This window comes from Gallinula chloropus, assembly GCF_964237585.1.
Source record: "Gallinula chloropus genome assembly, chromosome: 15".
NCBI lineage: Eukaryota > Metazoa > Chordata > Aves > Gruiformes > Rallidae > Gallinula > Gallinula chloropus.
The window spans coordinates 5,585,284-5,608,799 of NC_140100.1; the positions used below are offsets into that span (position 1 = coordinate 5,585,284).

A 23,516-nucleotide genomic window follows, 5' to 3' on the forward strand; every position below is an offset into this window, starting at 1 on the left:
CTGAGTCTGGAAAGATGCACCTGGGTGTCTCTGTGTCCCTCCTCTCCCTCTGTGGCTCTCCCCACCGATGCGTGACGAGGTCACGATGCCCTGGGTTAAAGCAATGCAAACTGTGGCTCTTGCCAGGGCAGAGCACTGAGGCAAGACCCAGCTCCAAGCTGGGGTGACTGGGGTGAGCTGGGGAGGGTTCCCAGAGCTTGGGGTGCTCATGAAGAGTGTTCACCCCGAAGCATGGACGTGGCCCTGGTTTGGGTGCAGGCAGGGAAGAGGAGAGGCAGCCCTGGGCAATCAGAACATGCTGATGCTTGGCAGAAACCTGGTGCAAGGTCCTGCCTGCTCCGCTCTGGAACCGGGACGTGGTGTTAGCAAAATGTTTTGACTGTAAAGGCAAAGGGGCCGTTGTTATTCCCCTTTGCCTGCAGGAAGGACAGACCCTGCTCTGTCCTCTGCTGCATTTGATTTGCCCTCCCCAGCTCAGCTCTTCCCAGAGGGAGGTTTCCTCGCTGGCTCCTGCCAAGAGTTACTGGCAATAACTTCTCCGTGCCCTTCAATGCAGCTGCTCAAGACAGCAGATGGGGATGTGGGTTGTAGCTGTGCCAGACTGGTTGCTCTGCAAGCCCGGTTCAGGATAAGCCATGCTTATGCAAGTAGCTCCATCTACACCCAAAGTTCCCTTTCCCTCCTGAAAATATCTGTGGAGATACTCGTGTGGTTCCTGGGAGCGCGGCGGGAACAGCTTCACCAAGGGTGAGCACTGCCCACGAGCTGGAGCAGGGCCCTGTACCGTCCCCGTCCCCGCATCACGACTCTGCACACAAGCCAGCACAGTAACAACACCCACAGGCGAAAAAGCAAGGGAAGGGCTGTGAGCCTTCCACGTGGAAAGTCTGGAGGATCTCCTGGTGCTCTGCATGAGGGGAGCCGTGCAGGAGATGTGGCTTTTAAGGAGGTTTCTGCTCCAGGGAGCCAGGTGATGCTCCTGGTTTGGGGCAGGGATGTGTCGCCCACTGCTGTGGGTGTGAGGGCTCCTTGTTGCTACCTCTTTCAGGAAAGCATCTCCACAAGCAAACCCAATGGGATGCTTGTAGGATGCCCTGATGCCAACGCAGGCAAACTCAGCTCTCAACAACCTTCTGTGCCATGACACATCCATCCCCTTCGCAGGGGCTGTTTGACAACCGCTCCAAGGGCAGATCTTGAGCTTCCAAGCATTTGGCTCCAGTTTCTGGCTCATGACAGTACACGGAGGAGTGGGAAGCAAGGAGTCCTCTTCCCAGCCTGGCTTTCAGTTTGGGAGCATCTCAGGCTTTGGGAGAGTTTAGGTACACGGAGTTATCGTGCTTGCTCTCTGCATTCCTGGGCATTTAAGGGATCACAAGGAGTAGCTGGACCATGGAAAGAAGGAAAGGAGCATCTGCCTCTCCAGATTTACAGGGATCAGCATCTGAGCGAGTCCCCAGCATTAACTGGGGTGTAACGGGGAGCAGAGTCTGACTCACATGCCATATGTTCCCAATCCACCGTGTTCAATCAAGCCTAATAAAATTGATAGGGGAGCATTGAAAATCTCGTGATTAATTCTTTATGATCTGTAATAAGGGAGCTGTGTGCCAATTACTCGAGTAAATCATTCATCAGAATATAAATAGAGCTAACCTCCAGCACAAACACCAGAGGATTTCCACTAGGATTGCAGGTCTGGATTGCAGCATTGCACCGCTGGTGACGATGTGTTATCTGATGGAGGACAGAGCAGGATCTGCAGTGTTGCTGCTTCTGCCCAAAGTTTCAGCTCTGTGCTTCCGTGCTATTTGTTTCTCCCAAGGCTTGCAATGCTGTCCGTTACCATGTGTTTCGAGGCTCTGTCCTTGATCTCTGTGACCCATCAGTCCAAACCCTTGCAGGTTTGTGAGGGTTAAACCCACAGGAGTGGGGTCAGCTTTATTTCAGGGCAGGTTTGAACATGTGGGCCATGACACAGCCCTTGGAAGGGATGCAAAGGGTTGGGGAAAAAGTCCCTGGCCCCACACTGCACCCATGAGACCTCTATCAGCAAAGGATTTAGCAGGGGTGCGACCAGGATTGAAAACTCAGGAGAGGCCAATGTTACCAGCAGAAAGAAGCTCTTCCTAGTGACCACCAAAGCTTTCTGGGGACAACCATAAAGTCTGGTTCACCTGGCTGGAGCAGTGGGTGAGGGGGCTTATAGAAGCTGCAGGCCAGCAGATGAGTTGATGAGCTTGTCCTGCTTTGCAGAGGATGTTAGCAAGAAGCTGGGGATGCTTATATCTCTTTTCTCAGCAAGGAAACCAATCCTTTGGCTTGGAAGGGCTTGTAAGGAGAGGTGTCCCTCTGTGCTGAAGTTTCCTTAGTAAAAGGAAACCCACCCAACAGCACTCCCTGCCCTGGAGGGTCGAGGGTCCCCTGGGTGTCCTTGAATCCCAAACACTCCTGAGCCAAGCCTAGCTCACTGAGCTGCAGCACCCCACTAACTCCCAGGCAGCGAGCATCCTGCACCGGACTGACACACATGTGCACTGAGCTGCATGCAATGAACATGTCAAACACATGGAAACCCTTCAGTGCTCTGCAGCAGATGCCAGCAGAAGTAACACTGGCTGCACAATCCCTGCTGCCAACCAGCAAGCTGGCTCCTGGTCCTCCCTCTGCCAGGGCAGCTCATCGCTGCCGTCAGGAATGACTTCGTTTAAGTGCTTTCTGCCCACACAGGCATTTGCAACTCTGTATTTATTGGTGACCTCTCAGGGCCATGGTGGGACTTCAAAGGGCGCTGGGGGAGTTCAAGCTGAGAAGGGACTTGGGAAAGTGGAGGGCAATGCCCTCTTCCTTAGCTCGGTGCTCGGAAACGGAGAGCTGGATAAAAGGCATGCCACGGGGAGAGGCGAGACAAAGAAAAATCTGTCCCCACAGAAAGCCCTCTTTGTCTCCTTCACAGCTGCCAGGATGTCTCCAAGGCAGGACAGAGGCCGGCTCTGAGGGGCCCTGCTGCTGCAAACACCCCATCCCTCTTACGTGGAAAATGTTCCCTGGACTGGGGATTTGGCAGCAGGAATGGTGTGGAGGCTCCAGTGTGACTCCCTGCCCTAAACACAGCCAAGCTGGTGGTAGGAACTGAGTCCTGTAGCACAACCCTTGCTGGGTGCCCTTGCAACATGTGCTGACATGTGCATAGACATGTCTGTGACAGCCCAGCTCTGCTGGCCTCAAGCAAGGAGCCAGTGAGATGGCTCAGCCCTCTGCACCTCCTCACCATCCCTCCATCTATCCCTCATCCATCCATCCATCCATCCATCCATCCATCCATCCATCCATCCATCCATCCCTTAGCCAGACCCATTCCTCCTCCCAGCCCGCCACCACAACCCTGTCCTTCCCCAGGTGGCAGCACCAGAACATTGTCCCCTTGCACCAGGGAAGATGGTTTGAAGAAAGTATCTCTCTGCTAATTCCATCCCACCTCCTCCTCTCTGAACACAGCCCTCATCGCTTTCCCCAGCGCGTTCCCCGCACCCCGCTGCCCCGAGCACCCAGCTAGTGGGACTCAGAAAATAAACATCCTCCCATCTGCTCTCCCGCCCCAGCCTCGGAGATGACAGAGGCAATAATTACACACTCAGCACAGCAAAATTATCCAGCGCCAGGGAGAAGAGGCCGGAAGCAGCTGGAGATGATCCATGGGGAATGCTGCTCCCACTCACAGCACCTTTGGTGTGCGACTCACCCCAAACCGGCCTGGTGCTGCAGTTTATACTGCGGCTTCTCGTTGGGCCCAGATGGGATGGGGTCCAGCCCTGTTCAAGCACTCCGAGTGCAGGAGTGCAGATGGTGGTGTGATGCTGTAGCAGGGGTTCAGAGCAGGAGAACTAAGGAAACAAAGGTTTCCTGTGGGGCTGAGAGCTGTAGCTGGGATCCCCAGGGTCTCCTATAGCACAACCTCCATGGATGCTGTTTTGCCAGGGAGGGTTTTGTGAGCCATCACTCAGCTCACGTTTCTGGTGCACAAACGCTCAGACCTCCTGTCCCTTCCCCGTTCCCATGAGACCTCCAGGAGGGACACTTGCAGCTCATTCACGAGGCTTCCTTCATCACAAACTCCTTTGTGAAGAAAATTTATTTCCCTTCAAAGGAGGGTCTGCAAAAGCAGATGGTGCATGCAGAGACCCTCGGAGGTCTGGGGGGGGGTGTGATACAACCTGATTTCCCACGCACAGGCAAGCGTGGGACCACAGCCCATGAGATGCATTCACCAGAAACATCCTAGAGAGGAAAGAAATAATATCAGTATGAATGATAACAGCAATAAAATAAAAGTAAAATAAGTTACACCTGCTGATGGGAATAGGGCACAGTGAATTGTCCTTAAAATAGATCCAGACTCATCAGCTTTACATTTTGCCCGGGAATGAGTAATACTGGGCACAGATCATGCCATTTCCACAGTCTTCCCAGTACAAGTGGAGCTACTTCCCTCCCGCTGCCCCGGCTGTGAGTGCGGAGCACGGCCCGGGGATGGGCTGGGGGCCAGGGAAGAGGTCAGGGAGGGGGGGCAGGCAGGGGCAGGGTCGGCAAGGCCGGCTCTCCCGCTTCGCTGCAGCGCTGGCAGCCGCGCGTCCTGCCCGCTCTCCTCTCGGGGCTGTTTTACCCCCGCTCCCACGCACGGCCCCGCTGCCCAGTGGGGCAAAGCCCCGTCCCATCCGCCCCGGGGGGCCGGACCGACCCGCGCCGCGGCCCGGTTGCTTCACCGGGTAGGGTCGAAGTACAGGCGCCGGCAGCACGGGCCGCCCGCCCCCCCCCCCCGCTCCCCTCCCGCCGCCGCGGCCGGACACACGCTCGCAGCCCTCGACGGAGGCGGCCGGGCCCGTGGCGAGGTCAGTGCTTCCCCGGCGCCGCGGGCCCCGCCGCGAGGCCCGGCCCGGTACGGCGCGGCCGCCAGGCCCGGCTGCCACCCGCGCCGTGCCGGGGCCCTGCCGCCGGCGGAGGCGGGACTACCGCTTCTCGTCAGCGCCACCGCGGGGCTCCGCGCTCGGCCTGCCCCGGGCGCGGCGGCGGCGGCGGCTGGGGAGGGGGGGGGAGCGACCCCGGCCTCGCGCCATGGCGGGGCGGCCCGGGCCGGGCGAGGGGCGGCGGGCGACAGCGGCGGGCGGGGGCCGGCCCTTCCCGCGGGAGTGCTGCGAAGGGCTGGGCGGCCTGGAGTACGGCCAGGTACCGGCGGGGCCGAGGGAGGGTAGCGGGGGGGCGGGGAGCGCCGGGCTCACCGCGGCCCCGGGGAAGGGCCCGGTCTGGAGCGCCGCCGCTCGGCTGCGGGGAGCGGCCTGTGGCCGGACTCCCCCTCCCCGGCCTCTGCCGGTGCCATGGCGGGGCTCGGCAGAGCAGTAACCCCCCCGGGCCGTGCCCGCAGGTGCGGCAGGCCCCGGCCACGCTCGGTACTGGGTGCCCGAGGTGTACCCGCTGCCCCTTGGCACCCAAACCACGACGGCACGCTCCGGCCACGTGGCGAGGGCTGCACGGCACTGCATCGGAGCCCCGTGGGTGCTGCTGCCAGCTCGCCTGGCTGCCCGTGGGGCTCTGGTCCAGGTGCCCGTGGGGCTCTGGTCCGGGTGTCTGTGGGGCTCTGGTCCGGGTGCCCATGGGGTTCTGGTCCGGGTGCCCGTGGGGTTCTGGTCCGGGTGTCCGTGGGGCTCTGGTCTGGGTGTCCGTGGGGCAGGTGCAGCTCTCGCCCAGGTGCCCGCGCAGCTCTCAGCCTGCCTGACTCTGGGGCTGCGGGCAAGCGGGTGGCATTTGCCACCGTTATTTATTGCCTGTGGAGTTGGAGGGTGCAAAGTTGAACGCTCTGTGCCTGTTACGTGGCTGTCCCAGCAGCTTGCAGAGACAGCTCATCCTAACCGGCCCCGCTTTTACCCCTAAAAGCACACACTAGGCTCAGGCCAATCTACCTCCCGCTGGCAGCAGCAGATTTGGCGGTGGAGGAGAAAAGAAGGTGAGTGCAATGTTAACGATGTTGCCAGCCAGGAGTTAGTAGGTCAAGAAGCTTTTGTTCAGCCAGTGCCGGCGGTGTGCTCAGCACTGTACGAAACGAGAGGAAAGAAGCTGTCCTGGTCCCATGAGTTTGCAATTGAAGTGGGACCAGACAGTTCGGTCTGGGTACTAGCAGCTGTCTGTGTGCCCAGGTTACAGCTTGACGGCACTTGAAGTGGTGAGGTCTGATGGCAGAGGGCTGCTGGGGGTGAAGGGAGGGAGGAAAAGGCTGGGGAGGGTGGGAATAGGGGGAGATGGGTCAGAATCAGGCCATGGGGGCTATTTCCATTGTTCCTTGCCAGCACCTGCATCCCAAAGGCTGGGGGAGCTGGGGCAGGTGCAGTTTGAAAGCAGCCTCAGACCCTGGTGAGGATTACCCCCATTTCCCCAGGGCCTTTGCTTGTGCACTTTGCACAGACAGCAGTCATGGCTGTGCTGGAGGCGCCCAGAGTGGCTGGACTTGCCCCACAGGACAGCGTGGGAGCCTTTCCCAGGGCCTTTGCTCTTGGCTAAGAGGCGCCTGGTTTGGCAGACCCTCTCCATGGATCCCACTGCAGCTCTGGTTCCTTTGAAAACTGGGTGAGGAGCCAGTGGGAATCTCTCTCCTGGACAGTCGAGGTGGAGCCGATGCCTTTTCAAGCCTTTCCTCTCCCTTGGCATCTGAAAAACTTGCAAACACAGCTGTGTTTGGGAAGAAAAACCTTCCAGTCTCGATGTTGTCTTGATTTTGATTCAAGGGAGGGAAGGGCTTGGGCTGGGCCATTTTGTCTTTTGTTTCCAGTTTTTTTGGCAAAAAAAAAAAAAGGCTCTGGTTGTTGTTTGTCCAAATACCGATGTGGGGAGGGCGGGTGAGGAGGGAGAAGCAGCGTGGCTTATTGCACCTAAAAATGCTGACAATGTCAGGGAGCCATCCTGGGAAAAATACCTCTTTCTTAAAAGGAGAAAGGGGGAAAACTGGATAGTTTTAAAGGCTTTTTGTTGTTGCAATTTAGAAAGAGAGGAAAGTCTTTAGCAGCTTCTCATAACGTGAGTGCATCCACTCTCACTGTGAAAGGTGTTTGCATCACTCTTGCTTTTTGGAAGGCAAGCCTGAAGCTGACAGAGTTCATGACCTGGAGTTTCCAGCACCTCTGTGCAGTACTGCTGCTCTGGGGACACCAAACGGTGCTCCTTTTCCTGCGTTTTGGAAGCGTGCTTGGGTTGGCAGCTGCCCCATATAGTGCTGGTGCCCGTCCTTGCAGCAGCAGTGTCCCCCCAGTGCCTGTGTCTTTCTGGGCAGTGCTGCAAGCACGGGGCTCCCTGAGAGGTGGGGAGAGGCAGTTTGGGGGAGCCCCCACTCCTCTTCTTGGCTTAGCACCCTGACACAGTGCTTTGCAAGCTGGAACAGCGGGTTGCTTGGGGCCATTAAAATTTTTTTCCTCTCTTGCAGGGCAGCTGGTAACGTTGGGTTTGAGCTGAAGTGCCCTGTATTTGGGTGCAACACCCGGAGCCCCCGCAGGAACCTGCACCCCCAGTAACTGGCTCTCGTCCGCAGGTGGATGTGACAGCCATGGCGCAGCTCTTCGGCTACGTGGACGTGACTGACTCTGGCTTCATCGCAGCTGTCCTCTCCATCGCCTTCAACCCGCTCTTCTGGAATGTGGTAAGAGCTGCCTACATGTCAGCAGCCCCATTATTTCTAGCTTTCCTTTGTCAGCTATGGGGGGGATCTCCTTTGGGCCATGCTGGAGGAAAATACACCTTTTGGGGAAGTCTGCTGGGCTGGGTGGGGTGAGGTGTACTCCGTTACTGCGAGTTAGAAGGGGGTGAGCAGGGAGCTGGGCTGCGGAGAAGACACGTGGCACTGGGGGTGGCTGTGGCCGGTGTCACAGAAGAGTTAAAGGTGGGAGCCAGTGGGAGATGCAGAAGGAATTAGGAGCTGAGCTTGGGAGTGGGGGCAGAGCAATCAAAACCATCCTTCAGCCACCTCCTGCTGCACCTCAGCAGCCCAGCAGCCAGGCACTGCTCAGCACTGGGACTGAACGTGAATGGCATTAGTTGCTGGTGGCTGCATTGGGTACATTGCCCGCTGCTTCCCCTTGAAATATATTGGCAGCTGATTGTGTGGATGGCAGGAAGCAAAACCAGTCAGCCACAAGTTAACCCCAAGAAATTCCCCCTCCCTCATCTGCAAAGTCTGGCACAGAGCTGCAGAGCTGGCAGCAAGCCAGCCCTAAGCAGAAGCAGGGTTACCTGTGCACCAGTGATGCTCGCGGTCCCTGTGGGTGCCATAGCGCTTCGGGAGCTGAGACTGGAAGAGTCTCTGCTGCCTTTTACCGGTGTGGTTTGCTGCCTCCCTGCCAGAGCAGCGAGGATCATTCCCAGCCCTGTTTCAGAGCCAGAGCCAGTGTCCTCAGCAGGGAGCTCAGGCTGGCTGCAGCACTAGGTGACTCCCATCCCACAGCTCCTCAGCAGGACAGCTGAGGTCTGGGGCGAAACCTTCTCCCTCCCTACGAACACTCATAGGAATGGGATGTCATCTCTGCCAAGATTCCCCAAACCGCCCGCCAAACCTCCCAGCAGGGATTCTCACCCCGGGGAAGTCTTCTTTAAAAGGCCTTATTTTTCCAGAGGGGGAGGACTCGTCTCTCTCTGAGCGTGGGGGCTCTTGAGATTGTCTCACGCTGAGCTTTGGAAAAGCGAGGCTCTCCTGGCTGTGAGTCACTTTGGAAACCTCTGTCGGAGCTCTTTGTTGCAGCCTCCCTAATTTTTCATGCAACTCGTTATTAAAAAGTCTCACGGTGTCTGAAATGTGAACTAGAACACGCCACATTATTTCGGCTGCGGAGTCATCGTTCAGCATAAAGAATCAATGAACAAGAAGGTTCAGGATGTGGTCTCTGGGGGGAGAGACCAGCTCCAGCAAGAAACTGCATAAAAGGGAAAGAAAAAAAAAAAAAAAGTACTTTATTAGAGTCTGCTGCTACGCCTGCGACTCGTGGGACGCCTGCAGCTTGGGAAATAGCATTGCTTTTTGGATCAAGAGTTTGGCTGCTGTTAAAGGACAGGGAAAGCTGATGTAACAGCAGAAAGTTCATTGCGTTGCTGTTGTCCCCTTCCAGCTCTGAAGAGCATTGCCTTTGGCGGCAGGTGGCACTGCAAGCAAGACATGCAGGGCCTGCGCCCCGGAGCAAAAGGCATCTCTGCATGGTTTTGCAGTGAGCAACCTGAGCCTGTGTGTTGGTGGAAGGCTCTGGGGAGGTGAGCGTGGCACTTGATGTTTCCCCAGCTGTAACGGGCTGGGTGGATCTTACAGTCCGTGTGTCTCCATCCCTACACTTGCTGTGCCCAGGGCCCTGAGCGTCTCCCAGGTGTTTTCAGGCTCTGCCAGCCTTGGTCTGTGGCTTGCAGCAGACGCTGCTGGAAAGCTCTTGCAGGGCTGTGGGTCCCACAGCAAGGCCCCACTACTGAGTGCATTTTAGCAGGGGTGGCCCCAGCCATCCCTGGACTTCCCTGGCCTGTTTCCTTTACCTTCTCCCCATCCCTTTTCCTGTGTGATCCATGTCCCCTGCCTGCACCTCACCAACTCTTCTTTCTCTCCATGCATTCCTGGACAGGCTCCCTTTGTCTTTTGCTGTTTGAGTTCCTTCCCAGCAGCTGAGATCGCTTCTGCATCTGAATGACTTTGGGCTCAGCGGAGCTTTAGTGCAAAAACTGGGTTTCTGTGCAGTGCCAAACAGTTTCCGCTCTCTGTGCTTAATAAGTAATTTGGGACCGTGGTCAGAACCCTTCCCGAGCATGAAATTCCTCGTGTGGGTAGAAATTGGGTGGGGATTCATTGATTTAGTTCAGTGTCTTAATTCCCTGTCCCTGCTGAACTCCGGCCAGGTCTGTCTGCCTCTTGCGAAGTTTGGCGCCGGCTTGTCCTCGCTGTGCAGCGCCTCCGAATAAATATGTGGTGGGGAAACCCTGGCTGCTGACGGAGAGGCGCATCTCAAGGCCTTGAGTGAGCGTGGCGAGGCGTTTGCCCTAGTAAGCACCAGGCATATCTCTCTGGGACAAAACTTGCAGGGTTTGGGGATGAAGCAGGAACTCTGAAGGCTGTGGAAGAGGTGGTTCTGGAGAAAACCCTGACGCTCTTAGGGTCGATTTATGTATTTGGGTTAAGAGAGCAATTTGGAGGACCAGAGCTGGAGTGAGGCAATTTGTAGGACTCCAGCCAGGTTGTGCTGATGCTCCCTCCTGTTCTCCACAGGGGTTAAAAGCTCTCCAAAAAGGCCTCAGCACTCCCACTTCCTCCTGTCCTCACTGCAGGCCTGTGCTGGGGCGGGGGTACTATGAATGTCACCCCAGGGTCACCCTCTGTGTTTCCCCACCAAACCCAGGACTCGCACCCCCTCTTCTTCTGCCCCCCAGGCTCTGTGCCAATTAAAATCCTGCCTGGGTGGCCCCCAAGGTCATGTTGTCCATGGCACAGCTTAGCTGTGTTCCTGCACTATTCTGTTTATTTCTTCCTTTTCTTCCTGTCTCTCCTCATGCTGTCTCTGCTTTCCTACCCGCTGCGGCTGTTACGAAAGGAGCTGCTGGGATCCACGATCCCGTGTGAGGCAGGGTGCAGGCGAGGCCCCGAAAGGCAGCATCAGAGCCGTTTTGCAGATGATGTTGCTTACAACTCCCCAGGGACATTCAACGCAGCCGGGAGACCTGAGCCACTGTGGGGCTGTTGAGGGGCACCCAGCGAGGAGCAGGCGCGTCGCTGGAGCTCTGCCATAAAACCTTAATGAGGTCAGAGCGGTAGAAACTTCAATAAATCCCATCTGTGTTTGGAAAGCCGCAGAACGAGGGGAGAAACTTCCCATCCCTCGGTAACTAAGGAAGGTATTAAATAACAACTCCTTGGGGACAAACATTTTCAAGCAAGGAGAGGCAGATAACCTGCGTGCGGGAGGCTTTACAGCTTGCTGAGCCTTGGCACAGGGGGAGTTGCTAGAAAGCTGGAAGGTTTCTGACATTCTCAATAGCAGACAAGCAAGTGGCATAGCTGTGAGCCAGGTAGTCTGACGTCCATCAACACGCAAGCGAGTTTCAAGTGGGGAGCGCATCCATCAGCAATCCCTTTCTTGATTTGAGCCTCTTAAAAAATGTACAGCTGGCGTCACGGACTGATTTAGAAATGGCACATTTTCAGGGCTGCCCAAGAGCCTGCTCCTCCTGTCACCTCCGGTGACCTGCTTGAGACACCCATGCATCTCTCAGGAATCTGCAGGGTGAAGCCTTAAATGTCACATTTAGGAACGGACTTAGGATAATTTAGTGTGATTGTGAAGCAAGTAGACCCCATCAGACATGCGTGATCGGGTGTGATTTAGTTCTTCAAGGTTGCAGCTTTTCCTGTTCGGGGCAACAAGATCTTTGTTCTAGATTTCTGTCAAGCATTTAAGCTGCGTGAGGTTTTGATTAAAGAAGTAGTTGCAGAGGGACCTGGGCTGACAATGTCTGGCTCCTGATCGATGTGTATCTCTTGGTTCATTTATTTTTAATTTCCCATCCTTTTCTCCTTTTTTTGGAGACTAGAGGAATCTGCCAAGTGGAAAAGAAGTGCTTGTGCCGGCAGGGAGGAGGGAGTTTGCAGGCGCTGGCAGCCCCCTTTCACCTACCTCTGACCACTTCTTGCTAAACTCGGAGGAAGGTGCCTGGCCCAAAACCTCCCCACGCTGCTGGGAAGCTGCCGGGAGCTGTTGGGATTCAGACCTCAGTGAGCCAAACTCTGAGAAACCATCTGGACACAGGAGAAAAATGGCTGATGCTGGGGGATTTCAGCAGCTCTCGCTGTCTGTCTTGTGGAAGGGAAGGATCCAGCAGTGGCTTGATGGTGGCAGTGTTAGCACCTCACAGGGGAAGGGAAATTGCAGGGAATGAGGTGGCTGGGTGAGGGCTGGAGCTGGAGTGGTGGGCAGAGCCTTGCAGGGAGTACACTTTGGTTAGCTGGACTTGACAGGGTTGGGAGATGAACGAGTTGAAGTGATTTATTGGGTTTTTTATTTTCTGGCCTTCAAATTCTGCAAACCTGTGAGAGTTTCGTGGGCTCCCCCCCGCACACCTCTGCCCACCTGCAACCGTGCCTGAGAGCAGAAAAACAGCCCTCAACCATCTTTGGAAAGTGCTTTTAGATCCCGTTGTAGAAGCCACAGCACAGCGACGATGATTATCTGCTTATAAAAGATGCTAGATCAATAGCAGGGCTTCAAGCTATGCTGCAAGGCAATTGACTGCAGAAAGTGTTTCTTTATTGGGGTAAAGCTGGGCTTGCAACGAGGCTCAGATTTGCTCTTACATCTCTGGTCTTAAAATGTCACCACCAGCTCTGATGCCTTTCATCCTTTGTGCAGGGAGAAAACGCACATCGTTGGTAATTGGGCTCTCTCCCAGGCAGCAATAGCCGTTTCCCTACAATGCTTGAGAAAAGGGTGAGGATTCGCTTTTCTTTCTTCTCCCCCAAACAGCATTTAGTGGCAATTTTATTCCGAGTGACTTAGTAACGCTTCCCACTCAGGTGGTGAGGGCTTTGCAGCGATGCCGTAACGTGTGCGGGGAGCAGACAGCATCGATTCTCTGACCATCTCGTAACGGAGCGAGTCCTGGCCGGGTGTGTAACACTCTGCTTGTTTGGCTCCTAAATTTAGCTTTTCCAGTGTGTCGGCACCGCTGTGAGCCGCATAACAGGCACCAAAATTGGGTCACATCCTCCAGCCTGCCGGGTGGAGTGACACAATTAGCAGCGCTGTCACCTTGAGGGAGAGCCACATCCTTCATCCCAGCACCGCTTCCCTGCAGCCTCCCAGCTAGGGGTGGTGGTGTTTTAATCTAAAGCCTCTTTAAGAAGCCGTGCGATGTCTTTTTACGATGCTGAGCTGCCTGTGGCAGGAGGAATCATGGACTCCAGCCTGGCTGTGAGCTGAAGTGCTTCATCTGTGTGTTGAGCTGGGCAGGGTCTCAGCCCTCAGGTCTTTAGGTGAGGCTGTAGCAATCCTTCGAGCAGCTGCCCAGCCACCAAGCATGGGTACCTACTGAGGCAGGGTGTGCTTGGGCAGCAGAGCTGTTTCCATGCCTGTTCCTAGCATGAATTTGGGATCCAGCTGGTGTGCGACGTGCCTGCTCAGCGTTCCTCTGAACAGAGGTCAGGACCTGTCTCTCACCTCGCAGTCCCCCGTGGATCATGGCCAGGCTGACTCAAAGAGCAACCTCCTTTTTTTAGCTTCTACAGAATGCTTCACTAGAAACCCAGGGTGTTTGTTGTATATACTGGACTTTTCTTGTTTAGTGCTTTAAAAATAAGCTGCGGGCAGCTGGCAGCCCTGCTGGAATAAGTCAGCACATGCACAAAAGATGAAAAAATATACTTAAGCCCAGAGTCTTGCTTCCATATGCATCAGAGGATTATCTGTAGATCCTAGAAGCTGGGAGAGGCCCTTTCCCCCCTGTCCCACTCCATCCCTATCCTGCCACGCTGCTGCTAAATGTTTTCTCTGGCGATGAGGTGCTGTTCAGAGATGTTAGTCTGCGATGTGGCAAGTCTGTGACCACCTGTATCCCATGGGACAAGGCAAAAAATGTAGCTGGAGGTAAAAAGGAGAGTTGTATGATCTACCCAGATGGGGAGGCATGGAAAACAGCGGGCTCTTTCCCCTGTGACCCTTGGCTGTGGCAGTGTTTGTGCGTAGCCCTGGGGTTGGGAGCTGCTGGAGCCCCGAGCAGGGAAACCCGTTGCCTCCCCCGGGACATCGGTTGTGTGCTTGCTGCTGTCACGGATGTGAGCTGGGAGTTTCGTGGCTGTGCCCTGGTGCAGACCATTTAGCAGAAGCCTGCCTGGTTCCCAGAAAGATGGGATCACCCAAAATAGGCGGCTTTGACGAAGAAATGCGGATATGCAGTGGGCTGAGTGCTCTTGGGAGGTTATTTCTGTAAGACCTGCTGCCGGACTTCCATCATCATCTTGCAATCACGTCTCCTGCCTGCCTGGAGACTTGTGGTGTGGAGGGAGGCGTTTGGGTTTCACGGTGGGGATGTTGGGTCTGGTTTGTGGCAGGCTGGTGGCACACAGGCTTGGTAACCCACAGAAAATGAACTACGTGAGGACACTTATCTCCAGTTGCTCACGTGGCAGTAGCAAATGGGTAGTAAAGTAGATTAGGAAACCAGTAAAGCAGAACCCTCCTCCTCTTTTCCACATGTATTGTGTCCTCAGTGTCATGAGTAGCTGGAAGTGGCACTTGGCAGGAGCATCTCACATCCCTGCTCTCCTGAGCGTGAAACCAGATAGTTTGGCAGCCTGATCACCAGCGGGCACTGGTTCCTCATAAATATTAGGAGCCTGATCTCAGTTAAATGAAGCAACCTGCACTCCCTTTGCATCGACTCGCTTACGCCCCCCTTCCTCAGGCATCCTCATAAAGCTTTAAAATCCCCATACCCCAGCCCGGGGAGAAACAGTTGATGTTGGGAAGCTGGTGCTCATGTATTAGGTTGATGGAGGACACGAGCTATGGACACAGAGCATGCCTGGGCAGTGGCTTTGGCTGATGTGCTGCAGAGCAATGGGAGCAGCAGTGTGTGGCTGCTCAGAGCAAGGTGCTTTGATTTCAGAGGGTGGCCCTGTCCCAGGGAAAGAGAATGAAATAGCTATACCCAGCAAGCTGCTGCCTGATTTCCCTTTCCCTGCCAATCCATCCAAACCTCAGAGCTTCCTCACACGCAGGGAAAGAGGAGTCACTCTCTTGGAAAATTACAGATTTGGTTGGCAGAAAAGCTGTAAGCCTTGTGTGTGGCTTTGTCAAACTCCCCTGATGTCAATGTGAGTGTTGGGGTCAGGGGGAGGAAGTCTGACGAGAGCTCTTGATTTTCCCATGTGTCACTGAAATGATGAATCTCCACGGTGTGTTACCTAGTCATCTGAATGTGGCAATACCTTGCTTGGACTTTTTCCTTACAAAATGTTTTTATTCCCTCCTTTTACTCCTCTGCCAGACCAGGGCTGATGCACCCGTGGGCTTTCTCTGCAGGTCGGGTCGTGCAAGCTGCTGCTTTGTCTGGCTGAAGGGTTTCCACTCCTTGTCTGTGTAGGCACAGTCATTTTTGGTGTGATCCTTTTTGTGGTTTGGGGAAGAAAAAGCAGGCTGCGAGCTGCTCACACCCCTGAAGTGGGTGAAATGGAGATGGGTTTTTGCAATTTTCTCTGCCTTCGTCTGTAGCAGGGAAGCCTGACCATCAGGGCTCACAGAACGCCTTCGTTGCCTCCTTTGTGCAGTGGGAGGTTTGCTCATTATCTGCTTTGTGCTTCTCTTATAAAAGAAGCTGTAATTGTAGCAGCTCCTTGCCATAAAAGCACAAAGACATTTTCAGGGAAGGAAAGTGTACATGCAGCTTTTATGATCCTTTACAGTACCCCTTCTGCCTACTTTTCTTGCGTCCTGCCTTTCTCCAAACATCAGCTCTGTGCCTGGCTGGTGCTTGGTGTGACTGCCCCTGGCTCAAGCCTCTCCTTGCTGTAGAAATGCCCCTTTTAGAAAGAAGAAGTCTTGTTGGGTGAAGAGGGACCCCAAGTTCCTCCCCCATAGTCGAATGTTCCTGTTGCTGCCTCTTCCCTCAGAGCCGTGTTTTCTGTGGAGTGTCTGGCAGCAGATCCCAGGGAGGATTCTGAACTGGGCAGGAACCCCGTCCATCCATCTGTGACTACTGTGTGCACCCGTAACAGCACTGGAGCAATACTAAATCATATCACCTTGGGGCACGCATGGCTGTTTCTATTAAAAACTGAGTGACCTCAGATGAGATACAACATTTCTAACTATGGAGCATTCCTATTCAGTGCCCTTTCCTGTTTATTTTTACCAGGACATTGTTTTAATGTCTGTAGAGTTACTCATTTGATTCCCAAGGCTGGAGAGCGGCAATGAATTAGTTTCATTTCAGGTCTTTGTCTGGCAATCATTTTCCGGAGACTGATGTACTTGGAAGCCGAAGCGAGTGCATTGCCCAACTGAGGAACATTACTTCCCTGCCTGTACCTGTTAGGCTCTGGTCCCTGGTGTGGATGTGTATGGATCCTCAGCTGGAAGGACTTGCTCAGCCTCCACCATCCTCTGTGCAAGATGCTGGTACAAATGTGCAGAGCACCACACTGTAAGAGGATTTGAGCACTGTATGTGGAGCTCATCCTTGCATCTTGGCATTGAGCTTTGAGGCAGCAAAAGGGGGAGGGAGCTCCCAAGGGGTGCATATTGCTGGGTCTGGGGATGACTGATTGTTCTCTCAGCTTTTGGGTTAGGTTTCTTCCACTGACACAGGGCACGTGGTTACACCCATCGACACCCACAGGAACCCCAGCGATAACACCAGCAAGCCCGAGGGGGTCTGATTATTGTATTTAACCCTTCCAATTGTTGTTACTTGTTGTGCCGGGCGGCTTGAACATCTCATCCCCGAGGAGAGGGGAACAGCGCCCGCCGTACAGAGAGATCAGATTGTCCCTCTCTATTGTTGGCCGCCGGGACGCCAGCAGCATCGCAAACATGCGTGTCCTCAGCGCCGTGGGAAATGTTCCCAGGGGAGGCTTAACACGGAGCGTGGAACTTGATCCCTCGAGCAGTGAGAGGACAGGAGGCTCTCCAGCTGACATCGGTGCTGTGCGAGTGCAGCCAGTGCAACCAGTACCTCTTTTCCAACGAACTCTCACCACCCTGTGAAGGGGTATTAGATTTCTCTTCTATCTTGTGCTCTGTGAGGCGTATTTATTTTTTTTCTCCCCCCTTTCCCCATCCCTCCTCCCATCACAGCCCCTGGGGGAGCGGTGAGCGAGTACACGCTGTCCAGAGGATGGGTGTGTTGGGAGTCCTTATTAGCAGACTTATTCCAGAGAATTAAACCCTAATTTCACAAAAGGGCAGCAAGAGGGTGGCTGCAGCTCAGCGAAAAGCCGAGCTGGCTTTGTGTGTTGTTTGCAAGTGGCACGAGAAGTCCTGGGCTGAGACTGCTGGTCCTGGTCACTGGGGTATTACAACCTAAAGAATGATTGTTGTGTTTCTTTACAACACAGAATTACTAAGTAGTTTGTAAGGAAACCGGTCATGGCTCCTCTCCCGGGCTGTCACTTGTGCCTTCACTTGTGTTAGACTTCAGTTTTAGGCAGGGCTTTAAAATGTTCCTGATCATCTTCCACAGCCCCGCTGCAAGATGTGCCTCTGCGACACCCGTCATTGTTTCTCCCTGAGTTAATTGTTGCGTGTAATTGCGACCTGCTGCAGGACGCTGTCTTGCTCTATTCAAAAAAAAAAAAGAAAAAGAGAGAGAGAGAGAGATGCTAATGAAGAACATTGGGTACCATGTTACAGGAGAGCAAGGCTGGGCTCACTAGGACGCGTACTTGGCGTACTGTTATTGCCAGCCCGGGCAGAAATGGTGCTTCTGTCTCTCGTCAGTCACTGGCTAATGATTGTAATTTTTACTCGCTGAGAAACTCTGGGTATAATGGACTTCATTAACGGATATATGAGATGCTACCAGACCTGCATTAGGGGGAGAAGGGAAGAAAACAAGCCCTGCGTGGAGGCAATTTTATTATTTATTTGTAGCAATAGGAGGGGTCCAGAATTAGTATTGGATTCGGCGGTGTGGCTAATGAGTGGGGCTGAGCTGGCATCCAAGCAAACCTATTAACGAGAGCAAACTGCAAAGATGATGCCCAGGCCTGAAAGCCCTCACGTTAAACACAAGATCCCAGGCAGTGCTAGGATGGCTCAGCTGCTTTGTCCTCCTCTGCGTGGGGCTGTGTAGCTGTGTGGGGATGTGTTTGCATCTCGAGAGGCTTCAGCCTTTCTCTCTCTTGCTCTCTCCTGCCAGTCCCGTCTGACTCTTGTATGTTGGGTGGGCCAGAGCTTCTGATTTAATCTTTAAGACAACAGAGCCAAAGTATTTCCACTTCCACAGGCTGTATCTTCTTGAAGAGCTGTCTGACATGAGATACTACAACATCCAGCCCCAGTTTTTGGTTGCAGGCAGCAGCACATCTGCAGGTCCAGCTGGCTGGGGACACGGTGACAGAACTGGGTGCTCACACTGTATCTGCAGCTAAGTACATGTCATACAGGAGAGCAAAAAGGCACTTGAAAAGGCTGACATTTGTGGCATAGCTTTATACGATCTCTCTGCAATGAATCTGAGGCTGCAAGAAATGCCAGAGTTGTTAGGTGACCTCAATCTGGTTTTACCTGGAGCTGGTGAAGGCTTGGCTCAGTTCAGGAAGAGGGTATTTCTTACACAGGATGTGCTTGCTGAACACTGTCCATTTTTATTCCAGCTAGAATAACTGTTTTTTAATCAAGCTGACCTTATTTGCCACGGCGACACTGGTTTGAACTAAAGGTTTGCAGCAATCATCAGAAAGCCCTGAAGAGCAGGATAGATGCTTTGTAGGGAAGATAAAAAGCCTTGTCTCCATGTTTAGGACCAAACCTGAGGTGTTGAAGCTGGCAGCGAATTCAGAGGGACTTGACCTCAGCACTGTGGATCTGCTGGGATCCAGGGCCTGGGTTGGAAATAACACAGCGGAGCAGAGGCACGACTGTAGAAAGGAAATCTTAAAAAAACCCACCCCAACAGAGGCGTTTGTCTTGTAACATGGCATTTGTACTGAGTGCTTGCTGACAGTGTGGTGCAGCAGAGAGCTTGTCTTTCTAAATCGATGCCAGTTCAAACATCGCCGGTGCTATTGTTGGATCGCTTTGTTTGGAAATGGGTCTTTTGGGTAGACGTCCCGTTTCGGTAACGCGGCTGAAGGTACAACACTTGAGGCACTTTCCCTGCCTTTGCTTTTTTTAGTATGAGCAACAGGGGAAGAAAAATAAATAAGCAAATACAGCGTGTGTGAGATGGGCAGAACGTTCTCAGTCACTCGAGAGGCCGACGCACACCTTTGCTTCTGGTTGGTTTGGGAAGGTGCCTGCTGTGAGCTGCCTGAGAAAATCAGACCTGTTTTGCTCAGATAAAATGCTCTGAGCTTCAGAAAAATGCATGAAAATATGAGGTTTGTGGTTTTCTGGATGGGAAGTGTGTGCAATGGGAAGCTGAGTGTGGGCCAAGTCATCTGGGCATGGAAAATGAGGAGGAAAAAGAAAATCCAGCAAAACACCAGGCAAAATGCTTCGTTGTCCTGCGCATGAGCTGCTCATCCAGCAGCGCTTGCTTTCTGTCTGGGCTCCGGCAGCCCCCCGAATTCTTGTGCCTCTGCCTTCCCCTGATCTTGGGGGATTATTTTATTAGGTTGTATTACTGGATTAGAGGAGCTGGGTGGGTCCTGGCTGCTCCCTGTTCCCCCACACAGCCTATGCTCCCCCCGGTGCTTGGCTGTCCCCACCACATCCTAAATTGGGACTGGAAAGGCCTTTCCTCACCCCGTGCTGTGTTCTGGAGAAATCATTACTTTTTCCATGGGTTGTGTTGGCCAGGAGAGTCTGTAGTCTGGTTCCCTGTGCACCGCCTCCCCTTCAGTCTCAGGGAGCTGCTCATAAGGGCTCCCCACGACTGCTCTCACTAATTAACATGGCATGCTCTGGGTTACTCAGAATCACCTGCAGCTTCCAGCTCTTCGGACATAAATCATGAGCTCCTTGCCTTGAGCAGAAGCTGTTCAGATTTAGTGTTGGAAATTGCTAGTGAATACAGCCCGTATTCTGTGTCATCTTTGTTATTATTGAAGAGGAGAAGATGTGGTTTATGGAACATCGACGGACCCGGCCTGCCTTGGCGTACGATAAGCAGGGGCTTTTTTTCATTGCAACCAGCTAATGAGATGGTACTTTGACAAATCACATAAACACTATTAGAGAAATGAAATTTATTATCTAGCTGTTTATCATGAGTGGATTCAAGGTAAAGACTCGTGTGGCGGTAATCTCAAGGGATGGCTTTGAGGTAAAGCGTACCTAGTCCTTACGAAACCCTTATCTGTTTACCTGCCAGGTTGTTTTGTTTCCCCAACTCAAGGCTGTTAGCTGAGGTGACCTGTGCCATTTCAGTCCAATTACTTTCACTGAGGATGGATGTGGGGGGATTTATTTTTTTAGGCTAAGCTCATGGTGGTGGAGGCAGGCTGGATTTCTTTAACACTCATCTTTTCCACTTCTAAAGAAGTGGAGTCACTTTACTCTTCTCCCTGTGTCAAGGTGCTCAGACCCTGTTGACACCCTTGGCAGTGGCATTTGCTAGGAGAGGCACTACAAGAAGCACTCCAATTTGCATTTTGTCCTCTTAACTTGCTCATCCAGGCACTGGGCATTGCGGGCAGCGAGGGTTTGTCACGCCAGCTCGTCTCAGCGCCGCAGCTCCCCAGCATGCCCCTTGGTTTGGAGTGGAGCCTGACCTGCTTTCTGTTTATAGGTGGTTTTCTTCTTCAGCCTCTTGGATGTTCTTATTTTTTCACAGTCTTTTGTGCTTTCCAAGCCTCCAGTTCCACTGCATGTGCCTGCAAACGTGGGGTTTTTCCCTCCGTGACAATCTCCGTCACCTGGGTGTGCAGCCCTGTTGTTCCAGCTGGCTGTTCCATGCCGCAGTGTCGCTGCGTAGCCAGTCCACATACCGAAACCCCGTCTCCGAAACCCCGCTGCTGTTTCTTTTGGCTGGACTAAACTGCAACCCCTCCTATCCAGAGCCCATGAAAGGCAGTGGAAAAGTCTTTCTTGAATCAAACCGACGCCTTCCTTTCCAAACTGAAAGCCCTTGGCAGACATGGATGGGCTCAGCCATCCTGCTCAGCTGAGGCTGTTATTGCCGTTGTACGAGTGGGGAAATGGGGATGGGGGAATACTAACTGGTGTAGCCTCCTGGGTTGACCTTTGGTAGCTGAGCCAACCCATCATCTTTTGGGACACGTGTTGGGTCTCTGTCCATGTGATGCCCAGAGCCTCCAGGCTCCCTGCCCTACTCCATGAGCACAGGCTGTCACCCGTTGTGCCCATTGCTCATCAGCAGTCCCCGTCTGTGTGCATCTTTTCTTGGTGCATTGCCATAAAAAGGACCTTTACAAGCTACATGGGCAGAGTCTCTGAAGTCTCTTCTGTCACGTGAAGCCATTAAGAGGGTGCCTGTATCTTCTAATACTGCTTCAGTGTTTTAATTGCCTGAACTAGAAGCTGCTGGTCCTGTTCTTAGTTGGGGAACTTGGCAGGGCTTTGATAATTTGCTAAAAACCTTTTGGGCTCCATTACCATCTCATGGTTTTCTGTAATTGAGCGCCTGTGAGTTGAGAAGCTTTAGGAGAAATAACTTGGTGTCTAGATGGGGTAATCCAGAGCCACTGCAGCTTTTCCCTGTGCAGACAGGACGCATCTGGCCAGGGACTGCTCAGCCGGCTCTCCCTGCAGCTCTGTGACACCAGCTCTTTCCATGGTTTAGCACTTGCCCCATGGCACCTGCTCCCAGCCAGCCACGGAGCTGCTGCCTGCCTTGCTGGGAAGGACAGGGGCGAGCAGCAAAGGGTCCCTGAGCAGTGCTGTGGCAGGGTAGAGGGGCTGCAGCAGGCATGACTGGGTGGCATGAGGGTTTGGGGAATGGCAGGTGACAGCTCGGGTGGGCTGAGGCGAGGACGATGGGCCCCTACCCTGCCAGGGGAATGGCAAGCAATGGCACAAGGGGTTAAGGCTGCTGGACGATCACCTGGCCCCAGTGGTGGAGTGCAGTTGAGAATTGGTGCCACATAGCATGTAAGAGATGGTGGATGCATGAGGGGCTGGCCTCAGATGCACGTGTACCCACCGGCAGCAGGAAGGTGACAGTCCCCAAGGCCACTGCAAGGGGAGTCACTGCAGTCCAATGCACCACTGCCTGTGCTCTGAGCTGCAGCCACAGGCTAAACCCTGTGGGCTCAGGGCACCTTCCCCTCACCACGTGCCCACCCAGGGCTGGCCAGGTGCTCGCCCATGGTGTGGGGAAGGCAGTTGTGCTGATGGGTGCTTCGTATCCCCACTGCTGCACCCAGAATGTGACTGCAGGGAGGTGACAGCTAATTGCTGCAGCAAGTCAAGGACTGTTTAAGCAGCTAATTAATTCCTCCTAATCAGCCTTTGATCTGTTGAAAACTGCATGGCATTATCTCCTCTGCTGCAACACCTTGATAATTCCTGTCTGAATGGCCTTCACGGAGAACATATTTAAATAAACTCAATAGAGATTTCAGACAGATAGCAACTATAATTACCAGCTTGTACAAATTAAACCGTGGTTTGTTCTGTTCTTTTTCTTCTGCCTTCGCTGCCCAGAGCTCCTGCTAATCATGTTCTTGCTGCCAGTGGCACGCCAGTCCCCCGGGCGTTTTCTGCACATGCCTTCAGAAAGCCTGTGCCCGGTGCTGGGGCGGGCACTTGGTGAGCCAGGGTTTCGGATGGGGCTGCACATGGGTTTGTGCCAGCCTTATCCAGTCCTGTTCCTGTGCCAGGGGCTCAGGGCTGTGACCATAAGCTGGAAGAATGCTCAGCCCTCAGTGCTGACGTACAGGATCCTCCTCAGGACCAGCCCATTGTTTCCCTTCCCATCTCTCCTGAGGTTTGCCATCGCCTAGAAAAGCAGAGTTTTATCACCTAGAAGCAGCATGAGTGCTTGGATGTTTGCCTTGAGTGGCCACAGGAGCCCTGGCTGGAGCTTTCCTCCTGGCCATGGTGTCCACACAGCACTGCCCTTCCAGTGCATGGGCAGCAAGCTGCACTAAACAGTCCATCTGTGGAAGGGATGGAGTTGCCCTTCATCAGGAGGAGTAAGGTTGGGTCACACTCATTTCCTCTGTGGTCGCTCAGGACAGCCAGAAAGGCTGGCTCCTCCAGCATTCCACAGAGGTCTGCCAGCCACCGCACTGGATGTGTGTTGACATGGCAGCTGCTCCGCGTCGCTTCTGCTTCCCTGCTCTCCTGGGAGCATCTTGCTCAGAGCTTGGGTGCTCACGTGTATCTTTTTCCTCCTTGTCTTTTACATAAACACAGGAGCTGCAAGCAGGGTTGTTTTCCAGCAGAGAATGCCATTGGGGTTTAACAAGGGATTCCAGGGAATCAGAAAGGAGAAAGGGATTTTTCATACAGGGGAACAGGTCGGTGCTCCTGGTTGCTGTAGGTGAAATAAGGCAGGAAAACTGATGTTACCTTTTTCATTGGGTTAGGAGCTAGCCAGGGCACATTGGTGATGGGAGATGCTCACATGCAGCCACCTAAGTTCAGAGTCTCTCCAGGGTTTTTCCTGCCCCAGTCCCCACAGGAGGACACACTCCCGTGGCCTAGGAGAGGCCAGACTGAAGGAAAAAAAGATTCAAAATTTTCTGAGGTTGGTTTTGTCTCATTGTTTGGGTTTTTTTGGACTTGGGGCTGAGTTGTCTGTGCATCCAGGGCTCACCCTCAGTATGCCCATCGTCTTGGGATTGGGTTGCAGACATACCCTGAGGAGCTGATCGTTCCTCTGGGCTTTTCATG

At 53.7% G+C, this 23,516-nt stretch overlaps 1 protein-coding gene across 1 annotated transcript in view; it reads left to right on the forward strand.

Annotated features, from left to right (window-relative positions):
* Positions 1–5,112: 5,112 nt before the first annotated feature.
* Positions 5,113–23,516, forward strand: part of PEMT (phosphatidylethanolamine N-methyltransferase) — a gene marked incomplete at its 5' end in the record, with an annotated part of 41,561 nt that continues 23,157 nt past the window's right edge. Inside the window, 2 exons of the mRNA XM_084270994.1 lie at positions 5,113–5,223; positions 7,571–7,678. Coding sequence (XP_084127120.1) covers positions 5,113–5,223; positions 7,571–7,678 — 219 coding nt within the window. The remainder of the gene's footprint in view (positions 5,224–7,570; positions 7,679–23,516) is intronic.